The 19,601-nt window shown below is 41.2% G+C and overlaps 2 protein-coding genes across 4 annotated transcripts in view; one reads left to right on the top strand and one right to left on the bottom strand.

The window, feature by feature from the left end:
* ccdc191 (coiled-coil domain containing 191) overlaps positions 1-5,402 on the top strand; it is a 15,678-nt gene extending 10,276 nt beyond the window's left edge. The window contains exons 11-17 of the mRNA XM_005912265.3: positions 68-159; positions 450-532; positions 859-960; positions 1,093-1,236; positions 1,768-1,920; positions 3,559-3,713; positions 5,261-5,402. Of these exons, the coding sequence (XP_005912327.1) occupies positions 68-159; positions 450-532; positions 859-960; positions 1,093-1,236; positions 1,768-1,920; positions 3,559-3,713; positions 5,261-5,402 (871 nt within the window). The remainder of the gene's footprint in view (positions 1-67; positions 160-449; positions 533-858; positions 961-1,092; positions 1,237-1,767; positions 1,921-3,558; positions 3,714-5,260) is intronic.
* On the bottom strand, positions 5,103-17,153 carry zdhhc23b (zinc finger DHHC-type palmitoyltransferase 23b). Of its 3 annotated transcripts, none has more exons than XM_042221583.1 (5): positions 16,651-17,153; positions 12,942-13,096; positions 9,337-10,026; positions 8,768-9,022; positions 5,103-6,644 (listed from the first exon to the last, which is right to left on the bottom strand). In XM_042221583.1, the coding sequence occupies exons 2-5, from the start codon at positions 13,076-13,078 to the stop codon at positions 6,377-6,379; spliced, it is 1,350 nt and encodes a 449-aa protein (XP_042077517.1). In that variant the 5' UTR covers positions 13,079-13,096; positions 16,651-17,153; the 3' UTR covers positions 5,103-6,376. The 3 variants fall into 3 exon arrangements, with proteins under 3 accessions (XP_042077517.1, XP_042077482.1, XP_042077539.1); XM_042221548.1 differs by having other exon boundaries at positions 16,733-17,151; XM_042221605.1 differs by having other exon boundaries at positions 8,768-8,935; positions 16,733-17,148.
* Positions 17,154-19,601: the final 2,448 nt, after the last annotated feature.

Consider the following 19,601-nt stretch of genomic DNA (forward strand, 5'->3'; position numbering starts at 1 on the left):
TTTCTGAGTAACACTTGCCAGGAACAGTATCAGACAGACTTCTGACAGGCCTTTGTTTCTGTTGCAGGGCACCGAGAGGGACTGGAGAACCTGACAGTCAGAGTGCACCTTCAAGCAAAGCTGTCACGCTGCAGACATGCCCCCATCCACTCACCACAGGTCAGTATTAAAAGTAGCTCATTGTACAGGGGAACTTGCACGTTCACACACGCACAGAAAGTTCATTTCCATCTCCCAAAGATGTGGTGAAGCACTGCTGTAGCTCTTTTATTCAGGAAATTAAGTGACTCCGAGTCACACTTGTGAGCAGTTTACATTTGTGGGCATAAGGGCCGATGTGTTCGTGTTCAGAATGAAAAGTCTAAGAAAGAAACGTGTACATGACCAATCACTGGACTGCACAGAAGAAAAGCTTGTCATCCGCTTACTTTCCCTCTGTCTCTCTGAAGCCATGGAGGCCCGGGCACGTCAGCGAGCAGAGCGAAGGAAGGAAATTGAGGAACTCAAGAGGAAGAAAGAAGAAGAAAAGCTGGTAAGCTGAAAGGTCATTTTCTGGGGAAATGTGGGGTTTTTTTTCTTTGCAGCAGCAGCTGTGGTTCAAGTGGTGGCTCTGATTTCCCATGGGTTGGTGGTTTGATTCCCTGCCCCTCATTGTTTGTAACTGATCTCAGGAAAGACGTGAAGCCGGGAGTTTGTGTGAATAGGTGAATGAGAAACCGATAGTAAAGCAGTAGAAGCCAGCTAAGGTTAAAATGCACTCCATAAGTGCAGACCTCTTACCATTTTTATTTTGGGACCTCCAAAACAGCTGTCGTTAAAAAAAACACATCCAAATTTAATGGCAAACACAACTTTCAGGCTCAGATGAAAGCCGCTGAAGAGCTCAGGCTGAGGGAGGAGGAGGAGGAGAAACGCAAAGCAGCAGAAAGACGTCGGGAGGAGAAAAGGCTGGAAAGAGAGGTGAGGTGTACTTCATATTTTATGGATGTCCGCAAAAAAGCTGAACTTCGTGGGTCTGAGTACAAGAAGCGGTTCTCTCATGTGACTCCCTGCAGAATATTAAAAATAATCTCACTTTGTGTTTCTGCACAGAGAGAAGAGGAGAAACAGAGACAACTGAAAAGGCAACGGGAGCTGATGGCACTGGCCCGCCAACACCACTGCAGAACGTTGTTGCTGCGGCGGGGCCTGGCGCCATGGAAACGCCTCATTCAGCTCAGACAAGCCAGTGTGGAGGTAAATCACCTGTCCTGTCCATTTCAGCTGTCAGTCTACAGCGACACAGGGAGCCAGCAAGTACTATTGTATTTCTGGCTGTGAGGAGTAAACTAAAAACATTTATTTGACTTTAACACCATTAATGTGTTAAAGTGGCAACTGTGAGCAATGTACACAATAACTGACAATTGTGAGCAATACACAAACTGCTCTGGTTTTTTAAAAAATAAATTATTGTCGCTCAAAAACCGAGCCAAAGGCAAATCTACGACACACTTTGAACGTGAAAGTGCAGAAGGAATACGTCCAAACAAAAGCTTTCTAGCAGCACTCCCTTGACATCATCACTATTTCATCCTCCAAATGTTCCTGTCTTAGCAAAGCTTAACAAATGAACGCAGAAAATCTTTTGTATTCATGTTTCAGAGCTTGTTATAAAACCTCTCTGTTTGGATGCGAGTACATGGCTTTTCTACCTGGCACATATGATTGAGTTTACATTCACGAGTGCACACATGGTTTCCCCCCCTCTTTTTCATTCCCTGCCAGCTGGCTGAGCGTCATCACACTTTCATCCTCCTGAGGCAGTGCACATTAGGCTGGCAGCAATCAGCAAGAGAGTCTGTGTCTGACAAAGAAGCTTGTGCTGACCAACTGCACCAGCACTTTTTGCTTCGGAGGAGCTTAACCTGCTGGAAAAGGGTGCGTATACACCTGCACACATACAGACGCCATCCGGGGCTGACTAAAAGAAATACCTTTTTCCTAATCTCCTCTTCTACCTGCTCAGTCATATTTTCATTTTTCCAGTCTGTATGAGTGACAGGTTAAAGGAAAGAAGCCAGCCCTGTGCCTCTGTTTTGCTGTCTGTGTTTGCTGGCATGACTTGGGTACACGAGAGGGATCAATGCAAATCAAAACAAAGTTCTTTCCTACCACGAGACATTCCTGTGTTCATGTGACTTCTCTCTCCCAGTTGATAATAAACCATCCACAGGGCGATATGGGTCACTGATCAGCTTGATGAGTATGAAAATAATGGAAATCATCTGCTGTGACCTTCTGAGTCACCAGCTCCCCAGTCACCACCCACACTATCAGAAAAACATCAAATAAGGAGACAACCAACACTTATATTAGATTTTCCTTTAGTTTTTCAACCATCTTTTATATCCTGATTTCTTAGTGTTTTTTAAAAAACATTTTTTCACACTTACATGTTTCAGGTCAAAAAAATTAACATTAGACAAAAATAACTGATTAAATACTAAATGCATTTTTTAAATACCTGGCCCTATGCGGAAAAAAATAATTGCCCTTCTTGTTAAATCATGAATTAACTGTGATTAAGAGCAATTTTTGGAAAAGCTGAGTTCAGTTTCCTAATTCAGTTGTCTAATTACCCGACCTATTCAATCAAGAAATCACCAAAACAGAACCTGTCTGGCAAAGTCAAGTAGACTCCAAGAGGTGATTGACTCATTACAGAGGTCATGCCATGGCACACCCTGGACAGGTCAGCAGTCTTTCACAGGGCTAACACATAGAAACAGACAGCCATTCGCACTCAGATTCACACCTATGGGCAATTTATAGTTACCACTTAACCTAATCCCACTAAGTGCATGTCTTTGGACTGTGGGAGGAAGCCGGAGTACCTGTAGAGAACCCACACAAACTCGGGGAGAACATGCCGACTCCACACAGAAAGACCCTGATGGTGGAATTGAAATCAGGACCTTCTTGCTTCCCCCCCCCAAAAAAGTAATAAAAACTAATACAGCACTTCATAAAAAGAACAGCAACACCATACCAACAGTGTCGAGGCTGCTTTAATACTTCAGGATATGGGCGATAGAACCATGAATTCTGCTTTCTACCAGAAAATCCTGAAGGAGAATTTATGGCCATCACTTTCTGTCCTGAAGCTCAAGAGCACTTAGGTTATTCAGTAGGACAATGATCCAAAACACACCAGCAAGTCCACCTCTGAATGGCTAAAAAAGAAATAAAAATAAAGCTGTTGGGGCGGCCTAATCACACTCTGGCCTCAAATCAGACTGCGATGCTTTGGCGTGACCTTAAACTGGCTGGTCAGCCTTCAATGTGGCTGCTAAAGGTGGCACAGTCAGTTTTTAGGTTTATGGGAAAATAACCTTTTCACAATGCATCATGAGGTTGATGTTTGGTGATCTGAAACATGTAAGTGTGATGAATACCAAAAAAACTAAGAAATCGAGAAAAGGAAAAATACTTTTTCACAGCACTGTGCATCTCATCTTATAATTTTTGTTCACGTTCACTGTATTCCTATTTGTAAGCAAGTGTTGTTCATTCCAGATGAGAGACATACAGATAATTCAGGAAGAGCGAGCCGAGCGCTTCTATCGCACACGCACTCTGAGGAGGTTTCTGCTGGCGCTGCTGGACCACGTGACTCAGGAGAGGCTGGTGGAGTGGGAGCATCAGGAGCTGGCTCTGGAGCATAATGAGAGGTCTGCTACCCCTGACTTTGCCATATGTTCACAGTAATATAACCAGCCAAGTGGGTGTTATTATATTTAACAACTTGAAAGAACTTTAATTACAAGTTAAACTGCTGAATCAGAACAGTCTTTGCAGCTCTTAGAGAAAGGACAGGGCCTGCAAGCCTTTGAAGATGTAAACATTCATTTGACCTCTAGGCATTTTCAATAAGAGACTCTCAAGACCTCAAGTAGCCCAGAAAAAAATAGATTTACTAGGAAGTTGTGTAGATGGTAATTCTATAATACACATTGCAGAAGCAGTTTCTGGATATTCACCAATATGAAATATGAAGTGCATCTTTTTTTTCCATCTTCCTTTTCCAGTGTAACTTCCTCTTCATTAGACAGAAAATTTATACCACCATCTCCTTGACTCCGGTGCACCAACTCATATCTGCTGTTAGCTGCAAATGTCTTTTCATATCATGATTAATGGAGTCTGTTGGGATGCTTTTGTAGCTCAGTGTGTAGCGCTCCTAAACGGGCCACGTTTCTGCAATAATAGCCTTTGTAGATACCCAAAAGTCAATAAATCTGGAGGGTAATTGTGATATAGCGGTCTTATATAAAACCATCTGTGCTTGTATGGTCTCCCTAAATCCTAGAGCCAGCATGCTAACATGCTGCTGTTCATGCCATAAATCTGTTAAAGTAGCAAGCCAGAATTTACACAGACAAGATACTGCTTAGGTTCTTCTTTTCCTGGCTATTTTAATTATGATATACTCGCACTATTACCAAGCAGAAAGAAAGCAGAAAGAAACCAGCAGGGTCCCGTTAATTGGTGTGACATACATGCTAATTTTTCAGATTCTAAACATTCTCATTGCTGGTTTGTTCAGGTTTGTCCTTAGTTTAGCATCACAGCTTCCACTAATTACAAGGTACAACAGTCCGCCACAACATCCATCCTTCCTCCTCTCAACCCAACCAGTCACGGCAAATGGCTGGCCCTCCCTGAGCCTGGTTCTGCTGGAGATTTCTGCCTGTTAATAGGGAGTTTTTCCTTCCCACTGTCGCCAAAGTGCTTGCTCATAGGAAGGCATATGATTGTTGGGTTTTTCTCTATATGTATTATCGTAGGGTCTACCTTACAATATAAAGCGCCTTGAGGTGACTGTTGTTGTGATTTGGCTCTGTATAAATAAAATTGAATTGAACTGATATTAAAAATGACACCATAAGTCAATAATATTAATAATTTTGTTACAATGCACAAATCTGCATTGTGGTCCAAAAGAGGGCTTTTTATAAGAAGCGTTTGTAGGATTTAATGATCTGTCGTTGCCACAAGTTGAGAATGTTTATAAACCTCAGCTTGTTAGGTGAAGTCCACTAAATGGCCACAGGGTGCAAATGAATTCCCACCAGCTGCCTTGGTGACACTACCAACAAGCCCCAGAGTTACATGTGAGAATTTATTAGCTGTTGTCATGCTAGAGGTCCCTTTAATCCATTTTGTTATTGCTCACTTGCTCTGTTCCCGTCTGTCCCTCCATCTGCCTGCATATCAGACGAGTGCTGCGGCAATGTTTCCTGGCCTGGAGGCAACTTCCATGTTTGCTGCGCAAGGAAAGAGAGAAGGACGAGCGGAGGGAGAAGCTGTGCCGCAAAGTGACTGAGGTTCTCCCAGATTTCTGCTCCCATCCACTGTAACGCCTCTGGGAAGACCGACAGAACGGGCAACGTACTGCATACTGATGCAGGCGACACGCAAACATCTCAGCATCACTCTGGAAGATGACACACTGCACACTTCTTACATTTATTTTATAAAATATTTTCACAGAAACACATAAATCAACCAGAGCAATTATTGGAATACAAAAAACAAACAAAAAAAACCCCTTTAATGCCTGTGAGAACCAAAAGCAGTGAAAAACTCATTTCTAACTGATGCCAAAACATATTGATTCATTTGCGTTTTCCATTTATCTAAGAGTTGTTCCATTTCTGAGTCAGTTTTGAAACAGATTAAAAGAGTCAAAGTAATCGTGTGGTAATAACTAAGCAATCAGCTGCTGTGGAACTTCAAATTAGCTGGCCTATCTGGCCTGTGCCAAAATGTTTCAATTAGTTGTGATAAATATCCATGAATTCGTTTCACAAGGTCAAGTGCAGTCTGTTTGTGAATGATGAAAAGGTTATAGTGAGCCCTAGAGAGCCTCCTTGAATATCCTATCTGTGCACTCAGAGGCATCATCTTGTGCTGTGTTCAGACAAAATGTCCCCACCAGGATCAGCAGATTGGAGTTATTGTCTCGCATCAAGGCACTACGAAGGAGGGGAGACATAAGGTCAGCCTTCAAGTCAAGGAAGACATCCAGCGTGAAGGACTAGTACTATTTGTTTGGCAGAGGTGACGTATATGACCAGCTGCATAGAGGAGATCCTGCATGTCCTTCACATTTATGGCAGTATGTGCATCTTATGGGCGTGAGTAGTTGTTATTGCTAAGTGTCAAAGTCAGTGCAACTCCATATGTTGCACGTTAAAAACGTAGCAGCTCTGAGGTTTGCTGCCAGCAGCACGTCCAATCAGTTAAAAGGAGTCATGCTGCCATCCAGTGGACACTAACACACCAGCAGCCACAATTCCCAAACTTTAAACAGCATTGCATCACAAGTCTCTCACACCAAGTCAGTGGGAGAGGGGGGAATCACTTTGTCTCCCATGCTCATGAACTCAGACCAGTTGCCACGGAAACCTCGGGAATAGGCGCCAGTGTTCACGACGAGTCCCCAGCAGGCGCTGCGAGCGGTTTTCTCTCGCAGGGCGATTCGGGCTTCGCGCTCGGTCACGTTGTAGCTGACGTTGATGAGCTGTATCGCCAGCAGGTGAAGCAACCCGCCCGTCACGATGCTGCTGTACCACGCACAGGTGAAGCAAAGAGCAGTGCTGGAACACAGACAAGGACGGAGGTAGTCAATTTTTTTCTTTTTTTACCAGCAAAAGGGTTTTATTTTCATGCTCAGCCACTTTCAAAGATAAAATATTTAGTGTAACCAGTTTAAAAGGGTGTAAATGGACAGATCACAGTTAAAAGAACCAGTATTTTTACATATTGAGGGCATGATACTCATTCACAGTTTTTAACTCTGAGTTCAGTAGCAGTGCCAGTACTAGTCATTTGAACTACTTCACATGCATGCTCGTTGCTCTGAGCAAAAACTGAATCTTTCTCCAACAGCTTAATGGGCACTGCTTCAAGGTACTCTTGAAAGTGATTCAGTAGAGCGAAAAAAGCCAGACACTCAATATGCTCATGGAAGGTCCTCACTTACTTCTGGTAGTTCTGGGAAAAGTATTAAATGGCTGTGCAGTGGGTCAGTGAGGATCTTAATTGCTGCGAAAAAGGCTGTCAACCCTATTTTCTGTGGACTCTATCTCAGCTGTGGGTGTTTATTTAAGCACAAGTACTGACGCTGTGCAGTTAAGATGTTTAATTTTGTTCACAGGGTAACAATACAGAGGGTCCTAATTTTAATTAATAAGGCACTGTGAATACATATGTTGATTACATTACATTTTAAGGAAACCTGCCTGTAGAGCCTGATTTATTTATTATGCTCTTTCTAGTATAAATACTAGTACAGAGTATATAATCTGTTCCATTTGTTTGGGTACCTAGGGTTGCTAAGCATTTGACCTTGAAATTCATCGTTAGGACACAAAGTCAAACCATATCGAGTAATAGATTATATGAGAGCTGTACAACACACTTTTTACGACATCACAATGACGCCGTAACAGACTAATTCCATTATATTGGAATATGGACAACATACTGGAGATCAATGAGAAGGCGAATGAGGAAATAAATTACATGTATGATCACCTGTGATGAAATCATGAATTAAAAGTAAACTCAAACACTTCTCATTCATTTTTAGTTCACTTCCATATTTTAGGTCTCAGCATTAACCACCACAGGTCCACATGGTCACTGAACGTCATTACATACAAACCTTACTGAGCTGATTATAAACCTGTATTTACACAGATTTTTTTTTTTTTTACAGCAACACCAAGTCTTCTCTGCAAAAAAACAAAAAAGTTGAATTAAACTGTGTATTTCACAATAAAGCTGACGCCAAAGATAACGCCGCCACTATAAGCTAGCGTAGCAGTATATAGTGGCTTATGGTAGTGGTGTTATCCTTCCATTTGTCACCAGTGTTTCCTGATGTCTGTGGGGCAATGCCTTGTTTTCATTCTGGATTTGGTCTCTGTTTCAGAACCGTTACAGCCCTGATGCTAGTGCCAGAATTCAATTAGCTATGCATAAAAATTGGAAATCTTTACAGTTTCCAATCAATACACACATACATGCATAGTCATTTAAGGCTGCTCCCTTATTTCAAACAGTGAATGAATCTGAAAGTTACAACTTGGCACAGATTTGACACCAGATGTCCTTCCTGATGTAATGCCCATGTATCCTGGCTCGGTGGAGATGTTTGACCATAATGCACAGAAAAACCAAACACATCATATCAGCACAAAAACCTTATGCTAACTATAAAGTGCAGTGGTGGAGGGAAAATGATTTGGGCTTGTTTTGTGGCCACAGAAACTGGACATGTTGCAGTCACTGATTTGACCGTGAAGCCCTCTGTGTACCAAAGTATTCTAGAGACAAATGTGAAGCCATCTTTCTGGCAGCTAAAGCTTGGTTTTAAACTGGGTCATGTAACAGGATGATGATCCAAAACACTGCAACAAATCTACAAGAGAATAGTTGAAAAATAAAAGAATAAAGGTGTTGCAATGACCCAGACCTCAAACTGACTGAAATGCTGTGGTGGGACCTTCACAGAGCTCTGCATTAATTAATTCCTGCAAACCTCAATGAACTGAAGTAATGTGGTAAAGAAGAATGTGCCAAAATTCCTTCACAGCAACATGATAAAGCTAAACAGAAAATACCACTTCAAAGTTCTGCTAATGGTGGTTCTACAAGCTCTTGATTAATGGGGTAAACTTAGTTTTTGACAGAACTGTATGTCTGTTTCCACTACCTGTACTGGTTGTAGACTCCTGGGCAGTAGAGTAAGGCGAAGAGGAGATTTTGCCGTGGACACACACTCTGCAGCACCAGGCTGATTCCGTACAGGGACGTCAACAGGAAGAGGACGAGCGTGAGCAGAAAGCTGCGGTGATTGGCCTGCCCCACACAGCTGTTTATCCTGCCCGACACAGACAGGAGGGGATGCACAAACACACGTGTACACACACAAGCAGACAAAACATTGTACTGAGACTCCAGGGTTACACTACACTACACACAAACATGCAGGAGCGTGCATGGTATAGAAGGATGGCAGCAAGGAAATTGTGACGTTAACACAACATAGAAAAAAAATATGGTGAGCTAGACACAAGAGGACAAAGATATTCATTCTCTCTGAGCTCATTACCTGCAACAACAGAGTAACTTAACTCTTATAAATTAAAGGTGTTATTTTAGATCTGCGTGGTCTTTGTGCAGAAAAGAAGCAGGTCACAAACAAGACAACTTCAGTGTTTGAAGGAGAAGAAAGCAGTGATGACAGGCAGGTCGAGTGAGAGGAATTTGAATGGAACCCACCAGACACAGTGGTGGTCGAGACGCAGCACGCAGACACCACAGATGCGACAATGCCCCGCCCTGGGGGGCCGCACCATCCTGCATGCCTGACACCAGTTCTTTCGGTTGCTTTCCTTCATTTCCTCCTCCGCATGCTCCGACACCCCAGCCCGGTTGGCTACAGTCATCGTCACATCCTGCCTCCCACCACTGAGGGAAGGGTTTCTGCCTGTGGGGGAGCTGTAATATGCCACCTTGCTGTGAACGGACTCTTCGTTTGGGCGCAGGATGCCCGGATCTCTCTTGGTGTGGAAAAGAGCCAGCAGGGTGAGGACAACCCCGACGCTTACCAGCGCTAGCTGAAGCAGTCCAACATCCCCATGTGGAAACACCTCAGTGATGAACAAGTAGTACATGTACGCCAAGGAGAAAAGGGCCAGGCTGAGGAAGAAGAGGGTCTGTCCTTTCTTACGGTGGGTGAAATAGTAGTACCACAGCACTAAGCCCGGCAGAGCTGTCAGAACCACCATCCCGATCAGGAAGTGGAGAGCAGCAAGGTGCAGCAGGGCAGGAAGGAGAAGAAGAGGAGGAATGATGGACAGGTCCACCTTGCGAGCTCCACCCCACAGCCACGGCACACGAATCCGATCTGTGACGACTGCAGCCACCTGTGACAGGGATTCAGGCTTCTGAGGTTCCCTCTTCAGAAACCTGATGAAGCAACGGAAAAGCTGTAATACCTTTTTTTTTTTTTTTTTAATTAAAGTAACCATGTAGGGAACTTACTAACATGTTTCAAGCACCCAAAATACAGACAGAGAACTCAAATACAAGTTATTCATTCATCATATTTTCATAATAAACAGCAGATTGCAATTACAATGTGATTTTTATACCCTGAGTGTCACTATGTGAAAAACCTGATATTGATGATACAATAAAGCATTCAGTCATCAGCATCAGCAGGACTCTGCTTCTGACTACCAAATTAGTCGACTAATGGAACTATCAAGAGCCCAACATTTACTGACGTGACGGCAAATGAAGCATTTCTTATTGGGCCATAAAGCTGCAACAAGCACACACAAATCACACCTGAGGCCGAAAATTATAGGTCTTCCCCTCTCTTCTACGACCCTCCCAACAGGAATACAAAAAAGCTTCATATTACGAAATATCTCAGAATAAGTGGGCCTCAATGAAAATGTGATTTTAATGGGGTACAGTGTTGGGCAAGTTACCTTGAAAAAGTAATTAATTATAGTTACTAGTTACTTCTTCAAAAAAGTAACTGAGTTACAAGATTCTAAAAGTAATTAATTACTTGAAAAGTAACTATTGCATTACTTTAAAAAAAAATGTTTAATCCTCTGGGGTCCAGGGTAGATTTGGCCATTTTTAACTACTTTTGATGTTTCCTCTACATTTCACCTTTAAAAACTATTTACTTTGCCTTGTTTGGTTTCATTCTTTTCAGCGTGTATGAATTTACAGTTATGTTTTCATTTTGACATACTGTATTAACACAATTGATCTAAAATCAGACAAAAAAAACATAATATCAGAGTAGAAAAAGTTATATTTTTTACTTTAACAAGCACAAATGTGTTTAATGAATCATATTTCATAACTTTAAATGCAAATATAAATTGTCAATTTTAAAATCATATGCACAGCTTTTGCAGCCGTTTACCTTTTACCCCCTTTTTTATAACAATTTCAAACTATTTACATAACAATCAGCTGTTCTGCATTCAATAAGATGCCACACAAATTATTTGTGCCACTCCAAAAAATTTTCTGTCCACTATAAAGGAGAACATCACAGCCTGATACCTGCAGGTCTGACAGCAGCAGGTGTATCACTCCTGTTTCTACCTGGAGACAGCAGTCGCCTCATTGTTCTGACACACAACACAAAACTATCCACAACACTAACCTAACTACAAGACAACACATTAACTACACAAACAGTTCTGCTGTCTCTCTCTCTTTCTCTCTCTCATCATCTAACTTCCTCTCCTAACAACCAAATGTCATGTTGCCATTATTTTTTGATTGGTCGACATGGTGCATTTTTCCACCAACATGAAAGGGCTGATTTTTTGTTGTTGTGTTGTATGTTTTTTGTTGTTCATAAGCAGAGAGTGCTTGTACGCTGTCCTTAGACACGTAAACGATGCAAAACTATTCGAGGAAAAAACCGTAGTATATATTGTTTATCATGACTCTGGTTTTACGTGGCCTATCACACAATTTAAAAACTGGTATATATCACCTTGTTGCTTTGTCATCTTAGAAGTGGTCAGTGTGATTGGCTTACCACGACTACTTTATTCTTCCTCAGTCAAACAGCAGCACTCATGCGATTGTTTTGCCCCTTAGCTCCAGGTGTTGTGCCAAAAAGTGATCGTCAGGGAGAAAGTGATTGCCGTCCGCGGGAGCGCGCAGAGCTGCTTAACAGCTGTAGCGCCCAGATCTTGGGGGGCCCTGATTACTTACATAGACAGCTGCTTCCGTGCAACTGATATAAGGTGCAATAAGCTGAAGACAGCTTCAACCGTCTGTTTGTTGAAAAATAGTTTTCCTTGTTAGTAACTGTAACGATAGTTATAGTGATTAGTTAGATTACTCGTTACTGAAAAAAGTAACTCCTTACTTCCATCACTGATGTGGTAGAAATAAAATTATCTGATATCTTTTGTTTTAGATAGACAGAACTAAGACCGTAGTTACATTTTTAAATTTACTTTCTGGGTTATAATTCTGTTAAAGCGTCTCTGTAAGAACAAGCAAGACAGTTTGTGCCCTTTGCACATATAATGCAAGCAGCAGCAGAGAATTACCAGCACTTTCAGCTGTTCTGTTATGTGATTGTAAATGATTTGGCACAGTGTTTAAACCAGATGGCCTTCGTGACACAGCCCTTCCATTTATCCGGGTTTTGGACTGGGCACTGGGAGTACACGTGTACATGTGACCCCATGACACTGGGTTAATGTCTCCTCCCAGTGTCAAACCAAGGATCTTTCACATAGAGTCACTGATCCCAGCACTGCTATATTAGAAGCTTTGGTATGAAAATGATGTGATTCTCTTTGGATTTTGCACCGCTGGTCAGACAAGTCCAGGAATTTGACCAAATTGTCTGATTTGTGTTTTGTTTTCTGTATATTATTTCTGCTGGTATGACAGGTCTTTAAAGGTTGCTCCTTTTTATTTATAGTATTAGTATTATTATACATTTTTTGTCTTGATTTAACTACAGTCTGTGTGTTTGTTGTAGTTATGTAGTTTTGTGAAAATCTCCTAAAGTCTGAACCAGTAACATTTCAACTGTGATGTTAAATTGTTACTAAATTTATAAAATCTAAAAAAACATTAAAGAAACAAGGACTTTAATCCTTAGCCGACTAACTTTTTTCATTCTCTCCTAAAAACTGATGATCTTTAGCAGGGCCTGTGATTAGCCAAAAACAGCTCAGAGGAGGGACAGGAGTCTAGTTCAGATCAATCGAATTACAATTCACCTAAAGACTATTATGGATTTTCGTCGAAATACACCAAAAACAAGTTGTCTATCTTGCCTTAAATTGGGGCACAAAATTAAATCTCGCATTTCCCACCTGTCACAGGCGTCATCCAGGTCCTCACAGTCACAGCAGCAGGCTGCTACATGGCTGCGCTGTCCATGTCTGTTCATGTATTCGCAGCAGCACAAGACCGCCTCCTCCTCCAGCACCTTCTTGGCTTGCCTCTTCATTACAGAGAGCCCTGCAGCCTGTCAGAGGTTTTAAAAAAAGGTAATGAGTTCGAGGAAAGTGAGAAGTTGCAGATGATCAAAGGGAAGGGAAATGTATTAAGTGAAAATACCTTTACCTGATTTGCTTTCAGCTAATAATCATTTGAAAATACCACTTTGCTGAACTGACCTTTTCATGCAGCAGCTTACCAGACACTTGCATGCATTTTAGATGGTGGAGTGCTCTTAACAGATTTCCACAGCACTTTCACGTCACTTCCTGTCCTCACATCTGTCACACATCTGTCACCCTTTAATGATTTACAGCAAATGATCAGTCCCCCCACCCCCCGCACACTGGCTTGTTTATGTGGCACAGATGGATATGGATTTGGGTTGAGGTGGTGTCAGCAGTTATAGCAATGGCAGGTCTTAGGTGGCCTCTCAATCATGGCATGACAAAGTGGGGTTAATCCTTCAGCTGAGTTAAACCTCTATCTTTGGGAGGAATATGAATGAGCCTCTGATTAGCAATAAATCACAGAATGAAATTGTGTGTTATTATTAAAGCTCAGCCAATAATCACGCTAATGTGTTAAAAAGGACATTCTGGGTCAGAAAAGGTTACCAGCATCTAATTAGGGTCCTTCCAGGCACCCTTGGATCTGTAAGATCCTAAAGAGAGGACAGATTGGGTTACATGTACTGATTAATGGGTGTGTGCTAGCACCAAACAGCACATCTGCTCCCTGACAAATAAAGAAAAATACTGCTGCAAGGGCTTACAGTGTGCCTGTTGCACTCAGCAATTTTACAGCTGTGGTGTTTAATGCTTTGGCCAAAAAGCTTTTCAGGGCAAAGCACATCATTTTGCTTCAATATCTAGGAATTGCTGTCGTTTAGGATGGAAGACGTCACTTTTACAACTCTGATTATTAGCTGAAAGCAAATCAGCAACATTTTTCATAGTTAATAGTTCCAGATTGCAACTGTCGAGGATGCTTGCTTTACTTACTTTATATATTTTTGCTGTAAACACCATATTTGTCTGACACAATCGAGGCTCATTCTCATCCTCGGCCAAAATCTCAATTTGAATGGGAAAATAAACAGCATAAAATAACATTCTCATTTGACTATATACCAGAGCCAAAGAAGTGTGACAAGGAAACCTCCAACAATGTCTCAGTGTCTCAATGCCTGTTGCTGACAAAGAAGTGGAGACAGACCGATATACAATCACTCCAACCGATAACTAAAAAAAAAAAAGCAAACACCATATTTGTCTGACACAATCGAGGCTCATTCTCATCCTCGGCCAAAATCTCAATTTGAATGGGAAAATAAACAGCATAAAATAACATTCTCATTTGACTATATACCAGAGCCAAAGAAGTGTGACAAGGAAACCTCCAACAATGTCTCAGTGTCTCAATGCCTGTTGCTGACAAAGAAGTGGAGACAGACCGATATACAATCACTCCAACCGATATTTGGGGGACTCCCGTATCTGATATATTAGCTGATATATTGTTCTTTTTTTTTCCCACATACACACAAAACATAAACCAATGTACCTAACACTTGTTATGTGTACTTTTATGTGTATTTACTCGTTCACACTCTGCTTGGATCAGGGTTTGTTACTGCTTTCTTACCAGGTTTGTTACCTTGTTACCAGCAGTGCCCTCTAGTGGACAAACTATGCAACATCAACAGTGATAACGTGCCTGAATGGTGTTTCTCCCATTTCTTCTTTACTTTTTTCATTTATCAGCTGTTATAAATGTTGTTGATACGGAGAGATCTGCAAATTGATAATATCACGTAGTAATATCAACTGTTACGCTATCAGTATTTTGTACCAAAAGCATGCCAACAGCAGCTAATAGGGTAGTGGTTTACACATTTTCCTAACAGCAGCAGATTGAATTCCTAAGCTACTGAGCTTCTTTCTGCACAATTTCAGTCAAATGTTAAAAAATGACTGTAAAACACTGAGTACAGATGGATAAGGGTGGAAATTCAGATCATGTTGAGCTCCGTGGGTTTAGGGAGTCATCAACTAAATGGGATTTGCATCTAATTATTTAAATAATCCCAACATTTGGAACATTAGTTTGTTTACTTTTAAGCTCATGAAAATGGAGGGACTACATAAAAAAGGCTGCAAATCCTCAGTTTTAGTGCAGACTTTTATTCTAAACCCTTTCTGAAAGTCCACACTTTAATTACATTTTGCCCATTTCATTACAAATACATTTAACTGGTGTACAGCAGCAAAATTAGGAAGATTATGTCACTGTCCAAATGACTGTACATTAAAAGGCAGAGCTGCACAGTTAAATTCCTGAAGCTTGTAAAGACATAAAAAGTACTTAAAGTGGCCTCACCTCCACTCAGTGCTCGGCAGAAAGCAGGATTTACAACATCAGTCTTTGTACATGTGCAAAGACTCAAATAGTAAATGGACTGGTACTTATATAGGACCTTTCTACTCAAGTTAAGATACTACACATCTCATTATCACAATCACACTCAATCACAGCACTTTTATCTATGCCTAACATTTACATAGTTAAGCTCCCATGGATGTATCCAGACCAACGCATGTTCCCATGGCTTCCTACTGGTAGAAGACCACCTTTGCTTTTTTTTCCAGAGCAATAATATTCTCATACTTCCTAAAACGGGTCTGAATGTACCACTAGTGGTCAAGGAAGCTACACCTCGTTTGGAAGTCAGCCTTTTAGACACCTACACACCTGGTAACTGACCAACCAAGACACCATGCTAAACCTTCCAGGTGGAGGACCTAACAGCGGCTGGCTGTAGCTTAATATATACTTTATAGGTAGGATGACCAGATTTCCCACTTTACTATTCTTTCTCCCACCTCCCAATACTACATACTGAGGGAATGTCCCACATGTTGCTTTCTCACAAGAAACAAGGCTGTAAAAGAGATGTGCTGATCCACAGAACCATCCCTACAGAAACCCAAAAATGATTACCACGCAGAACAGCAGCTGCGATTACAGATAACCAAAAGTTACAACAATTGTAGTGGCATATAAAAAAAACTAGCTTTCAGGTTATTTGTAGCCTTACTGCAAACTCCTTACCCCACATTTAGTCAGCATATATAGAGACTATCGAGTGTTATAAACATGAACATTCTATAGAAAACCATTGAGGCAAGTGTTACTTCACAAAACTGCTGATAGCTGCAACTTGTGTTATCAATGAAATTTTACTTAGGGTAGATGGGGAGCCAAGATGGCATTAGAATAACTAAATACACGCCTGCTTATGAATAATCAATTAACATCATCAGTTATTTTTTTTCTGCAGCACACCTGCTCTAAACTATACCTTGCATAATAAACTTTTGTCCCAGTAACAGGATGCTGTGCTGACACATTCAGTAAAAATCAGTTTTTGTTGGAGACGCTGTGACTTTAAACTCGACTGAATGTAAATATTAGGACTTCACCGTTTTCCCTGGCATTTAACCCAATGAATCCTGCAGCTTGTCGGTAACATAATTACAGACTGCAGCTCACAGTTAACCGAGGTTCACTTATTTTTACCTGCCAACAAGCCGCCGTCTCACCGGAGCGACACACTGCGTCAAAGCAGGTTTCACGACCCGACAAACCCGGGTAAACATACCTGCACACGGGGCGGCTACATGCCAGCCTCTAGAAATATCGACTGGAACGATTTTCCCCCGCCGTGCTTCTTAACGGAAGTCTCGGTCCCGGCAGCAGAGCTCGTATCCGGTGTTTCTGCCGCTAAATGCAAGTCGCGTGAAGTGACCGCGGAACGGCGGCAACTGCTGGGGCGGGGGCTGGGTTTGAGTGTCCGGCTCGGCTGGTGCTTCCTGCAGGAGCCGGGGGGTGTCTTCTGCGTGGACGTCCAGGTTTCGGTACACAGAGAAGTCCTGCTTCCTCCTCTCCAAACTGGCTGAACTGTTTCTGTACTGACGTCACATGAAGTGGCTTTTCCCCGCCCAGCTTACTCCCACATGATGCTGCTACTGCTGCATGCACAGCTGTGCTCAGGTGAAGTGCTGGAAAAGCTGTGTACCAACACTCCATCAAAACAAACAGTCAGTTTAATGGTCTTTGTGAGAAGCTTCGTCCCGTTATAAATTAATTATAAGTAGCTTATCTTACTCTTGCACATTTGGTTATGCAAGAGAGATAATGCCAACATTTTTTGGACTTCTATAACTTATATCCGGGCATAATTGATGATTGTGGACATGGCAGTTTAGCACACGTGTGCTAAAAAGTGATTATATTAGATACATAGCCATCTGATTGCTTTTAATATAGTTTAGTTTCCATAGTGTAATTTTTCGGTTTAGTTTTAATTGTTATAAGTTCCAGTTTTAGTCTTTAATTATTACTGTATGGAGAGCATATGTCACAGGCAAGATTTAGGAAAATTGACTCAGTCTTGTAGACTCAAAATCTCAAGAACTAGTCCCATCAATGCCTCATCAGATAAGCTAATGTTTTAACATTAATCTCAGTTCCTTCACATGGACTCAAATTGCAACAAATACTAGGAATGACCCACCTATCTGAGCCTTAAATATTAGCCATCTGTGTACGTATCATATTGCATCATGGCTCATTGTCATATCAGAAATATATAACCAAAACAATGCACGCTGTCCATAGTCTGCTTTTTGAATACTTAAAGAGAAAACTAATTTAACATCAAATAATGCTTTTATTTGTATGTTTGGTGGGGTTCTATTTGTGCTTTTACATAAATGTTTTATATACTGATCTCTTTAGGCATGCCTCAGGAAAGCCATCGGGTATAAAATTCTGAATTCAAACATGCAAATGGAAACATTCAAGTAGTAATTTCTTTTTCCTATAACTTAATACTATAAATTAACTATTAATGCTCATATAAGGATAACAGCAATCCTGCCATATGCAATATAAATGAGTCTCCTTGCAGTTTAGTCCCCGCTATCACTACTGTAAGTGAATACTACAGAGGAAATAGAATTTCCTTTGAGGATGAATTAGGACAGACTTGTGGTCAATAATTAAACACTCTCGATTATATTATGTTTCGCCTGTGACAAAATAATGAAGACACATTTGGCTTTAGTCCCATTTAATCTTTTGCTTCCCCCAGCAGAGCATCTATGCAGCTCCTACCAACACAATCTGTGTGCGTTTTGGTTTTGTTTGTTTGGGGGGGTTTTTTAAAGAAAAAAAGTCTATATGGCAGTTCTGTCTTAGTTAAGTCAGATTCTTCCAAAGATAAATATCACTTTGTGCCAACACAGATCAGCCTTATACCAGGTTCCAAATCAATCACTGGTGAAACCGTTTGTTCCACTGGCACAACAAGAGAAAGCAGCAAACTTGGAAATTAAGCTCATTATTTACACTGAGACATTATTTAGAAAAATCGTCATTAAGAGTTTAAATATAAACACTATTTATATTTTAAAGGTTTCCAGGAAAAGTCAAAACTTCTGGCAAAAGTAATATTTATTAAAATGATCAATGACAAGACATCAACAACAATCAGGACCAAACACAGTCAAATTCAACGAAATTTATACGTACAGGAAAAATGAGTCTTCAAATTCAAGAATGTCATGTGTAAACCTTAAGAATTAAAAAAATAAAAAAAATAAAAAATAGAACAAGCTTTCCTCTAGTGTTGACAGAGTGAGCTCACAGTACTGAGATAGTCCGAGCCAACACCTTCGCTGAAAGATCACCTCATCAAAAGCATTTTAAACTACAAAATCGTACAGTTCTCTAAATTTGGATCAGTGCAGAGGAAAAAAAAAAAAAAAAAAAAAAAAACCACACCTGATTATACCTGAACAGGTGATGAGGATCAGTTCTGGTCTGCTTCATTTAAGGTCCAGGAGAGAACCACAGTGTAATCATTGAAATATCAGCAGGCCAGAATAACTGAAGTATACATGTACAAAATGATTCGAGACCACAGTGTGTAGATGATCCTTCAAGTCTGAGTCACTGATTAGTGGGATTGATTGGGGAGAGGGGAGGGGAGCGTAAGTCAGCCTTACTCATAAGACTCGTGCAAAAACGTAAATGTGTGCAAAAAGCTTAAATAATATTGACTCACATCCCAAAAATACAACAGTTCATGTGGCACAAGGCTCATTAAAATAACCATGGAAGCTGCGGGAGCTGAGAGTAGTCCTCTGCAGAAATCTAAACCAGACTGGTGAAACATAATCCTCCTCCCAGCAGTCAGTCTGCAGCTTAGAAAAACAAACAAACAACATCCTGGCACCTGATACCTCACCACAGGCTTCGGGATGCATAACCACGAAGAAAACATGGCATGTGCCTGGGGATGCCCACATGGCAACATCTGTTGGTCTCTACATGAGGACTAGCACTCCAGCGTCATCTGGCTAGACACACACTGCAGATCCACAGGCTTCGGGATGCATCCGAAACATGGCTGCCGGATGCCAATGCATCTGTATGATTCTTGACAGTCTGCTAGTCTACCAAGG

This window comes from Haplochromis burtoni, unplaced genomic scaffold, assembly GCF_018398535.1.
Source record: "Haplochromis burtoni strain Fernald_Lab_line unplaced genomic scaffold, NCSU_Asbu1 Contig_1, whole genome shotgun sequence".
Lineage (NCBI taxonomy): Eukaryota > Metazoa > Chordata > Actinopteri > Cichliformes > Cichlidae > Haplochromis > Haplochromis burtoni.